Source organism: Schistocerca serialis, chromosome 2, assembly GCF_023864345.2.
Source record: "Schistocerca serialis cubense isolate TAMUIC-IGC-003099 chromosome 2, iqSchSeri2.2, whole genome shotgun sequence".
Lineage (NCBI taxonomy): Eukaryota > Metazoa > Arthropoda > Insecta > Orthoptera > Acrididae > Schistocerca > Schistocerca serialis.
In genome coordinates, this window is record NC_064639.1 from 663,714,826 (window position 1) to 663,726,524 (window position 11,699).

Here is an 11,699-nt window from a genome sequence, read left to right on the forward strand (position 1 = left end):
AGTGTCTACCACAGACGTACTCAAAGTGGCGAAATCTATTCGATCTGTTGCTTGGGACAACTCCAAGTTTCTGATACTTTGACATTCTCTGCTTTCTTAGTGATTCCAACGAATATGGATCATACAAAACTCAGTTTAAGATTTAGTGATTCTAAATAACCAAGAGCTTGTGTGTGTGGACTCTGTCAAGTTTCTTGGCATATGGCTTGCAGAAAATCTTAAGTGGGAGACACACACAAATTATATCTCGAAAAAGCTCTCAACTGTGTGTTACATTTTAAGGATACTCAAAAAATCAGTCACAAAATCTGTTCTCATACATGTATATTATGCTTACTTCCATTCTACATTACAGTATGGAATCATATTTTGGGGGAACTCACCTGGAGGTAGATATATTTTCAAAATGCAAAAAATGGCAATACGCATAATATGTAATCTAACACATAACGAATCATGCAGACAACATTTCAAAACAAATGGCGTTATGACACTGCCCTCTGCTTACATTTATAACATCGTCTCATTTGTCAAGTCATACCTGTTAAACAATGACTGCACACTAAAATTCAATGGAGATATTCATAACTATGCAACAAGGCAGCAATCTGACCTACATATGATTCAGTCCAGAACTACCTGCTACCAAAAAAGTGTTTTAAATGTTGGGATAAAAATGTATAATAATTTACCCAATGAAATCAAAGCAATAAAGAACCCAAGAGCCTTCACACATAAGTTAAAAAAATATCTCTTGGACCATTGCTTTTATGCAGTTGATCATTTTTTTGAAAGGGGTTAAAAATGTAAAAAATATGATAAATGTTCAATTAGGTCTGAAAATTATATACTGTGCATGTCTATGAAATACACTGGACTACTTTACTATTACATTTGTATTGGCTGTTTGTATTTTACCATACAACATTTGCATTTACTGTTTTGTTAAAGATAGCGAACTACCTCATTGCAAAATAATGTAAAATCAATTTATTAGATATTACCTGCAAATATGTTCCCTTGACCTATCCAATATCGTATGTAAAACCTTACATCTCTTTGATTTGTATTACCTGTTTTGTTGATGATAGATAATTTCCTTGCTACAAAATAATGTAAACATCAATTTGTAAAAATTACTGTAAATAGCTCTCTTGACCTATCCAATATCATATGTACTGCTGTACAATACTATGATTGCCTGGATCAATAAAAATACAATACAATACAATACAATAGTAGTAGTAAAAGAAGTAGATTTATTCATCCGTATATCTCTTTTTACAAGGATATAGGACATGTCAAAGTGTTCACAAGTTTAGACCAATTTAAAATAAGTTACTTCATATACACATATATTTACGGACTTCTAGTTAGAGACAATCATTAGATTTACTCCTGGTACACACACACACACACACACACACACACACACACACACACACACTGGTGATCTCTGGGCCATTTCCTGTACTGCAACTTCCTATTTGCTATCCTGAAAAACTGAGTCAGCTTCTCTTCATAATGAGTGAGATGTTGAACTCAAAAAGAGGAAGAGGTGTTAGTATTGTGCTGTGCATAGCTTTGGGGCAAGTATTTCTAGAAAGGAAAAAAGAAGGAAATAACATAAAGTGAAGGTGTTAGTTGGGATGTTGGATGTTTTATAATCATTATTATTATTATTTATTTGTATAACATTTTTTATCAAACCCCTACTCTGTTTTATGTAAGTAATCCTTCAATGTATAAAATGTATTGAATAACAGGCACTTTTTAGCTGCTTTTTTAAATAAGTGTATTTTTTCAATTTCTTTAATCTCTTTTAGTAATTTATTGTACAGTTTTATTCCTTGATAGAAAATACTGTTTTGAGTTTTATGTTTACATTTTCTTGGTAAAAGTAAGTTGAGTCTCTCTCTTGTTGCATGGTCATGGACAGAGCTGTTTGTGTAGTAATTACCAATGTTATTTTTGATGTGTACAACTGACTGATAAATGTATTCACGTGGAGCAGTTAAAATCCCCAGTGTTTTGAACAGATTTTTACAATGAGTTCGACTAGTATTTTTGGTTATTATTCTTATGGCTCTTTTCTGGAGTTTGAAAATTGTGTTTATATTTTGTGTGTTTGTTCCCCAAAAAAGAATGCCATAGCTAAGAATTGAGTGTATATATGAATAATATGTAACTAAAAGACATTGCATGTTACACACTGATGATAGCATTCTAAGGGCATAACATGCTGATGACATTCTGTTTACAAGTACCTTTGTGTGTTCACGCCACTTCAACTGAAAATCAATATTCATTCCTAGAAAATTTGCGTTTGTTACACAGTCTATAGAAGTGCTATCTACATTTAATTTAACATTATCATTTTTCCCCTTCAAATTGAAATTCATGGCATTAGTTTTCTTAATGTTCAATGACACTTTATTGCTTATTGACCAATCATGAACTTCCTTGAGAGTTTCATTTGCTTTCTCGCCAAGGAGTTATCTTGTTTTCTCAGTCATCAGCTGTCATCAGCAAAGAGAATTTTTTCGCCATGAGTAACACTACTGGCAAAGTCATTTATGTATATCAGGGATAGTATTGGTCCTTTCTGAACCCCTATATTAACGTATTTTGGTTCTGATAAGTGTTTTACTAAATGTTTAGATGTATTTGAAGTATGTGTTATCTCTCCTCTTTGTTCCCTATATGCTAGGTATAATCGAAACCAGTCATTAGCTACACCTCTTATTCCTAATGCTTCTAATTTATGTAATAGAGTCTTGTGGTCGACTGTATCAAACGCCTTAGAAAGATCCAAAAATATGTCTGTGTAACACTCATCTTTATCAAGAGCATCAAGTACAACTTTTGTGAATTCTACTATGGCTGACTCCACATTTTTGCCACTTCAGAAACCAAACTGTGATTTGCTTAAAAGATTGTATTTATTCAGGTAATTCATTAATCTGTCTTTCATAATTGCTTCTATTATTTTTGAGAGTGCTGGCAGCAGGAAAATGGGCCTGTTGTTTTCTATGTCTTCTGCATTACCTTTCTTAAGGAAAGGTATAACTCTTGCCTTTTTTTTTAACTGCTCTGGAAATATCTCTGATGTGAAGGATTCATTTATTATATTTGTTAAGGGGCCTTTATAAGCCCTAGGCATTGTTTCAGTATACACATTGGTACTTCATCTAAGCCTACTGACTTTTATGTTTTAGTTTTTGAACAGTTTTATTTGACTTCATTCTCTGTGGTGCAACATTATTTACAGGTGTTACATTTGTTTTGGGGAATTTTTCCTGTAATTTCTCTGCAATATGTGAAAAATGCTTGTTTACATAGTTTGCTAAGTGTTTTGAATCATTTATTACCTTATCCCCCTCCCTTAGCAGTATGTTATTGTGTATTTGTTTGCCTCTCCCCATTTCCTTTTTTATAACATCCCAGACTGCTTTGCTTTTATTCTCTGCATTATATATTATTTTGTCATTAAATCTTATTATCTTATAGATGCTGTTGTTGTTGTGGTCTTCAGTCCTGACACTGGTTTGATGCAGCTCTCCATGCTAATCTATCCTGTGCAAACTCCTTCATCTCCCAGTACTTACTGCAACCTACATCCTTCTGAATCTGCTTAGTGTATTCATCTCTTGGTCTCCCTCTACGATTTTTACCCTCCACGCTGCCCTCCAATGCTAAATTTGTGATCCCTTAATGCCTCAGGACATGTCCTACCAACCGATCTCTTCTTCTAGTCAAGTTGTGCCACAAACTTCTCTTTTCCCCAAACCTATTCAATACCTCCTCATTAGTTACGTGATCTACCCAACTAATCTTCAACATTCTTCTGTAGCACCACATTTCGAAAGCTTCTATTCTCTTCTCGTCCAAACTATTTATTGTCCATGTTTCACTTCCATACATGGTTACACTCCATACAAATACTTTCAGAAATGACTTCCTGACACTTAAATCTATACTCGATGTTAACAAATTTCTCTTCTTCAGAAACGCTTTCCTTGCCATTGCCAGTCTACATTTTATATCCTCTCTACTTCGACCATCATCAGTTATTTTGCTCCCCAAATAGCAAAACTCCTTTACTACTTTAAGTGTCTAATTTCCTAATCTAATTCCCTCAGCATCACCCGACTTAATTCGACTACATTCCATTATCCTCGTTTTGCTTTTGTTGATGTTCATCTTATATCCTCCTTTCAAGACTGTCCATTCCATTCAACTGCTCTTCCAAGTCCTTTGCTGTCTCTGACAGAATTACAATGTCATCGGCGAACTTCAAAGTTTTTATTTCTTCTCCCTGGATTTTAATACCTACTCTAAATTTTTCTTTTGTTTTCTTTACTGCTTGCTCAATATACAGATTGAATAACATCGGGGAGAGGCTACAACCCTGTCTCACTCCCGTCCCAACCTCTGCTTCCCTTCATGCATCCCGACTCTTATAACTGCCATCTGGTTTCTGTACAAATTGAAAATAGCCTTTCGCTCCCAGTATTTTACCCCTGCCACCTCTAGAATTTGAAAGAGAGTATTCCAGTCAACATTGTCAAAAGCTTTCTCTAAGTCTACAAATGCTAGATACGTAGGTTTGCCTTTCCTTAATCTTTCTTCTAACAAGGGAACCTCCTCATCGCACCCCCCTCAGATTTAGTTATATGTTGCCACAGTGGATAGGCCTAGGAAAACTGAACACAGATCAATCGAGAAAAGAGGAAGAAGTTGTGTGGAACTATGAAAAAAATAAGCAAAATATACAAACTGAGTAGTCCATCAGTAAGATAGGCAACATGTAGGGGTATATTAGCGTAGGAGCGCTGTGGTCCCGTGGTTAGAGTGAGCAGCTGCAGAACGAGAGGTTCTGGGTTCAAGTCTTCCCTCGAATGAAAAGTTTAATTTTTTATTTTCAGTTTACGTGACAAACTCTTATGTATTCATCACTTTTTTGGGAGTGATTATCACATCCACAAGAAAACCTAAATCGGGCAAGGTAGAAGAATCTTTTTACCCATTCGCCAAGTGTACAAGTTATTGGGTCGACAACATATTCCTGTCATGTGACGCACATGCCGTCACCAGTGTCGCACAGAATATATCAGACGTGTTTTCCTGTGGAGGAATCGGTTGACCTATGACCTTGCTATCAAATGTTTTCGGTTCCCATTGGAGAGGCACGTCCTTTCGTTAACGAATCGCACGGTATTGCGGTGTGATGGCAAAACACAGACACTAAACTTATTACAGTGAACAGAGACGTCAATGAACTAACGGAGAGATCATAACTTTGCGAAAATAAAGAGAGCAAACTTTTTACTTGAGGGAAGACTTGAACTGAGGACCTCTTGCTTCACAGCTGCTCACGCTAACCACGGGACCACGGCGCTCCTGAGCTTACACTATCCTTGATGTTGCTTATCTTGCACATGGACTACTCAGTTTGCATATTTTATTTTTTTCATAGTTCCACACAACTTCTTCCTGTTTTCTCGATTGATCTGCGTTCAGTTTCTCAAGGCCTACCCACTGTGCCAACTTATAACTAAATCTGAGGGGAGTGCGATGGGGAGGATCTCTTGTAAGTTAAGTTGTAAGGTCAGTATTGCCTCGCGTGTTCTAACATTTCTACGGAATCAAAACTGATCTTCCCCGAGGTCGGCTTCTACCAGTTTTTACATTCGTCTGTAAATAATTCGTGTAAGTATTTTGCAGCTGTGACTTATTAAACTGATAGTTCGATAATTTTCACATCTGTCAACATCTGCTTTCTTTGGGATTGGAATTATTATATTCTTCTTGAAGTTTGAGGGTATTTCGCCTGTCTCGTACATCTTGCTCGCCAGATGGTAGAGTTTTGTCAGGACTGGCTCTCCCAAGGCTGTCAGTAGTTCTAATGGAATGTTGTCTACTCCGGGGGCCTTGTTTCGACTCAGGTCTTTCAGTGCTCTGTCAAACTCTTCACGCAGTATCTTATCTCCCATTTCATCTTCATCTACATCCTCTTCCATTTCCATAATATTGTCTTCAAGTACATCGCCCTTGTATAGACCCTCTATATACTCCTTCCACCATTCTGCTTTCCCCTCCTTGCTTAGAACTGGGTTTCTATCTGAGCTCTTGATATTCATACAAGTGGCTCTCTTTTCTCCAAAGGTCTCTTTAATTTTCCTGTAGGCTGTATCTATCTTACCCCTAGTGAGATAAGCCTCTACATCCTTACATTTGTCCTCTAGCCATCCCTGCTTAGCCATTTTGCACTTCCTGTCGATCTCATTTTTGAGACGTCTGTATTCCTTTTTGCCTGCTTCATTTACTGTATTTTTATATTTTCTCCTTTCATCAATTAAATTCAATATTTCTTCTGTTACCCAAGGATTTCTACTAGCCCTTGTATTTTTACCTTCTTGATCCTCTGCTGCCTTCACTACTTCATCCCTCAGAGCTAACCATTCGTCTTCTACTGTATTTCTTTCCCACATTCCTGTCAATTGTTCCCTTGTGCTGTCCCTGAAACTCTGTACAACCTCTGGTTTAGTCAGTTTATCCAGGTCCCATCTCCTTAAATTCACACCTTTTTGCAATTTCTTCAGTTTTAATCTACAGTTCATAACCAATAGATTGTGGTCAGAGTCCACATCTGCCCCTGGAAATGTCCTACAATTTAAAACCTGGTTCCTAAATCTCTGTCTTACCATTATATAATCTATCTGATATCTTTTAGTATCTCCAGGATTCTTCCATGTATACAACCTTCTTTTATGATTCTTGAACCCAGCGTTAGCTATGGTTAAGTTATGCTCTGTGCAAAATTCTAACAGGCGGCTTCCTCTTTCATTTCTCAGCCCCAATCCATACTCACCTACTATGTTTCCTTCTCTCCCTTTTCCTACTGTCGAATTCCAGTCACCCATGACTATTAAATTTTCGTCACCCTTCACTATCTGAATAATTTCTTTTATTTCATCATACATTTCTTCAATTTCTTCGTCATCTGCAGAGCTAGTTGGCATATAAACTTGTACTACTGTAGTAGGTGTGGGCTTCGTGTCTATCTTGGCCACTATAATACGTTCACTATGCTGTTTGTAGTAGCTTACCCGCACTCCTATTCTTTTTATTCATTATTAAACCTACTCCTGCATTACCCCTATTTGATTTTGTATTTATAACCCTGTATTCACCTGACCAGAAGTCTTGTTCCTCCTGCCACCAAACTTCACTAATTCCCACTATATCTAACTTTAACCTATCCATTTCCCTTTTTAAATTTTCTAACCTACCTGCCCAATTAAGGGATCTGACATTCCACGTTCCAATCCGTAGAATGCCAGTTTTCTTTCTCCTGATAACGACATCCTCTTGAGTAGTCCCCGCCCAGAGATCCGAAAGGGGGACAATTTCACCTCCGGAATATTTTACCCAGGAAGACGCCATCATCATTTGACCATACAGTCAAGCTGCATCCCCTCGGGAAAAATTACGGCTGTAGTTTCCCCTTGCTTTCAGCTGTTCACAGTACCAGCACAGCAAAGCCGTTTTGGTTAATGTTACAAGGCCAGATCAGTCAATCATACAGACTGTTGCCCCTGCAACTACTGAAAAGGCTGCTGCTCCTCTTCAGGAACCACACGTTTGTCTGGCCTCTCAACAGATACTCCTCCGTTGTGGTTGCACCTATGGTACGGCTATCTGTATCATTGAGGCACGCAAGCCTCCCCACCAATGGCGAGGTCTATGGTTCATGCGGTGATCTTATAGATAACAATAGCTATTACTTATTTTTTGCAAATCTATTCACTTACTTACAAGATAAAAACATGCAAGTAATAATCCAGTGAAATGACTGCAGATGCTAACAGAGACCTCTTTTAGATGCTGCTGATAGAAACTATTTCACCAAACTAAGGTGGTACTAGCAAGTGCATAACTTAACCAAAATTCTCATTCTAATTGCTTTGAATTTACAATTTTCTCTTACTTTGACATCCGAAAGTGTTGTTACCTTGCTTTCACTCAGTGGGCCAACTTTCTTATGCCATAATCTTACGTGACAGCGTAGCAAAAAAGCAGGCCCTATTTTTTTCTAAATAAAAGTGCAGTCAGATTATAGCTTTAAGCTGATAATGGGCGATCTTGCAGCAAATCCTTCAGAGACATAGGAATTCTAATACATATTTGCTTCCAAAAACAATATGTGGTTCATAAAAAGAGTGAGTTATAGGTGAACTGTAGAATTCAGTACCATAATCGTAGAAGTTAAACTTTCGAGATGAACCCCTGTCTTGAATTTAATGTGGACTTTTATATTCAGGTACGAAATTCTGTAGCACATTGTGAGTAGACTTCAGGCTGCGAATGGAAACTTCAGATTCATAAACAAATTAACTATAGCTCATTGAGCACACCTGTAATTTCTAAGAATACGCGCCTTTAATTTCTAAGACTACACTAAATTTCAAGTACGTCTGAAACCGAAAAAATATTACCTGTAACTCGTTAGATTTGCTATATTATAGAACTGAGGTACTTCATTTGCCTTTGTGAGAACCTTCTTCAGGATGGTGTAAACAGCTTCAGAAATGTTTGGTGTGATGTCGTTCAATGTTTGTTTCGAAACTGCAGTAGAGAATTCCAGCTCCTTGTAGTTTCATTCTGTTAACAGGAATCTTAACGTCAGTGTCAATGGCTCATGTGGAGTAATTGCCCTCCTCATAAAAGTATATTTCCATATTACACGAAGGGTTATGAGGATCAAAAGATAATGACATGTTTCCAAATACACCCACAATTAATTACGTCGGCCATTGTGTTCCCACAGAAATTCGCGAAGTAATTAATTTATGTACGAAAACTGTCTTCACTTAAGCTGCCGCTGTGTAGACCATTTTGACAAGTCTTTCTGCCTCTTGCACTTTTTTTGTAATACAAGTTGAGAACACAGACCATGACAGAATTTTCTCCAATACGAATTGACTAATAAATGAAATAAAACTTGAGGTTGCGACAGCTAGCCGCTTGCCACTGAAATTCCCTTTCTGGATCGATAGACAGCGGACGAGCAGTTGGAGGTTGTGTAGTGTGAGCACACAACATTTACAGCGATTTATTAAATTCACAGACATCTGCGCAGATGTCTGCACAGAGAGATTCTTGGATGTGAAAGGGTCTTTTCGCAGTTATATGCTCTGTCCACTGAGATTTCCAGGCAGGAGTCACAACTCTCCCTAACTTCCGCCTGTAGCTCTCTCCTACCTCTCTCTCACTTCACAGAAGTTTTCTTGCGTACTTAGGAACATTCAAATTCATTCTGGGCAATGTAGATGAGCCACCTGTAGACGTCTGTGTCACAACACCAATTGATGACCACTACACATAAACTGTGGATACTATATTCCTTTCACTGAAAGGAGAATAAGTTACTGCGTATTTTTATACAGTGGCGATTTCAGAGTCTCATTGTAAGTACATGTTAAAAGATGTTTGAAAGACCAGTTGTTGAGAATTAGCCTAAGTATCAGTGTCTGTAGTCGTATGCAGCATTCATTGTTTCTGTGCTCATTCAATAGCATCACCTGTTTCTTTCACATTAGTATCACATTCGAGTAAACGCATTGTATTATTCTTCATTGATACAGTGAGCGAGCTCAACTCGTTCACTCGTTTCATTCGCTCACTCATTACATTTAAAATATTGACCTAAAACCTGCTGAATATCTCTACTATCGCCTACATTTCATGTCTAACTCATCTATTTTCATTAAAAAACGTATATTTTGTTATAAAATACATAGAAAATGAAAAGGAAGGAATGTTCTTCACATTACATTTACTTATTATAAAAATTATCTTTTTTTATAAATAATGTGAATTTGAGGAAATACATAAAAATGGTTATGTATGTTCTACACCTTGCCCAAAATTTTTCTAATTCTCCCTTCTTTATCAGCCATAAGATTTTTATAAACTGTTGATTTTTCATGTTTTTTGGGATAGAACTTGGCTACAGTTCTACCACATTCACATCTAACTTTTATTTTCAAGTATTTATTTTTACATTCCCATCTGTTCAGTATTTATCTTTATAAAATTCATTAATACTCTTTTCATTCCGACAGTCACTACACTGTTCAAAAAGATTTTGGGGTTGTAGCTGGTCGTCGTAAACTTCATTGCACGATATTTCGGCGGAGAACGTCTTCATCAGTCCTCGTTCGGCTCACCTGAAGATGGCTGGCAGTTGTCCAGCCGAAATATCGTAGAATGAAGTTTACAACGACTGGCTGCAAGCCCAAAGTCTTTTTGAACAGTTGATTCGCCGGGAAAATTTCAAATTTTACAGTCACTACACTGTTTTAGCTATTTGGTATTGTCCATTTAATAATAATAAAATGTAATAGGAAAAATATTTTATAAAAAACTTCACAGAGTACATTCCAAATGATGAAATTTTTTATCATTATTTTTAAATTTTTTCATTCCTTTATACCTCAGTTTAGTATTATTAAATGTCTATTCAGTATGAAATGAAGCAAAACACTTGCCGTGTACAGCAACATTGTACCTATCACAAATTTTTGTTGTTTTTTTTTTTTCTTGCAGTAAGCACATCTCTTCTGCGTTTTACTTGGTACAATGAAATGATTTCTGGATGTGTCCACCCGTCCTCCTATCAATTTTCTTCCTTGTGGTTCTCTGTGTTTTGGTACTGATCCTGTTTTCTTTGATAGGTAAAACATCACTATTCTCTGTCGGACATCCAAAAGTGAGAGCTTCTCATTAGAGTTAGCAATTTGGGATGCATGCCATGTGTTTACTACGCAGATATCTATCATCTGTGTGAATAATGGCCACCACCATTTCTTTGACCTTATCCTCGTCCTATAAAGTTTTATCTGCTTGTCCAGTAGATCTATGCCACCCATAAGGGCATTGTATTCTTCAATGAGATGTGGCATTCTAACAGATATTTCCTTTTTCTTTGCCCGTGAGTATCTTTTAGTGGAACTCAGAGGAGTAATAGTACTGTAATTAGTCGCTACACATACTGGTTTGTTGTCACTCCATTTCACAACCAGAACTTCGTTCTCTTTGTCAAACATGTAGTCATAAAATCCTCGTTCCTTTTCTTTTGCCATTCTTTTCGAGTCAATCAAAGGACATGCAATAGTTTGGATCTCTCTTATTGTTCCTGTAGCTTTCATTTTACTCTTTCTGAGTGTGATCAATGTGTCAACACTGATGAAAAAATTGTCAAAGAGAAGCTTATAATTCGGATACTCTGATTCTGGAATCATGCTGGTTAGTTCATTTATTACCCTTGCTCCTAAAGGCTCCTGTTTGTTGTCAGTCTTGCCACAGTATGGCGAAAAATTATAAGGAAAGCCATTGGAACTTGTAAGACACCAAATTTTATATCCAAATTTGATAGGCTTTCCCCTCAGAAACATTTTAGCTGAATGTTTGCCATAATAACGTACCATCATTTCATCAACTGAGAGTTCTTATTGAAATACGCCAAATTTACCAAATTCCTTTTTCAGCATTTCAAAGTACAACCTCGGTTTATACATATTGTCATTTCTGTCTATTTTATAGTTGTCATTGAGATGAATGAATCTCTTTATTTCCCGAAACCTATTTCTGACATGGAGTTGACGACTAAAGGAACACCAACATCAGGAGCC

At 36.9% G+C, this 11,699-nt stretch overlaps 1 protein-coding gene across 1 annotated transcript; it reads right to left on the reverse strand.

The window, feature by feature from the left end:
• Positions 1–934: 934 nt before the first annotated feature.
• On the reverse strand, positions 935–11,498 carry LOC126456315 (piggyBac transposable element-derived protein 3-like). The gene is made up of 5 exons (XM_050092066.1): positions 10,557–11,498; positions 7,994–8,098; positions 7,818–7,890; positions 1,005–1,103; positions 935–963 (listed from the first exon to the last, which is right to left on the reverse strand). Exons 1-5 carry the CDS (start codon positions 11,496–11,498, stop codon positions 935–937), a joined length of 1,248 nt encoding a protein of 415 aa, XP_049948023.1.
• Between the last annotated feature and the right edge of the window lie 201 nt (positions 11,499–11,699).

Excerpts from the sequence above, each read along its gene's own strand:
- LOC126456315 (XM_050092066.1), bottom strand. The coding sequence starts at position 11,498 with ATGATGGTACGTTATTATGGCAAACATTCAGCTAAAATGTTTCTGAGG. Across the intron at positions 7,891-7,993 it reads CAACACTTTCGGATGTCAAA|CATCTAAAAGAGGTCTCTGT; the intron begins GTAAGAGAAAAT and ends TTCTATCAGCAG. Across the intron at positions 964-1,004 it reads TCAAGGGAACATATTTGCAG|GTAGTTCGCTATCTTTAACA; the intron begins GTAATATCTAAT and ends TTTTGCAATGAG.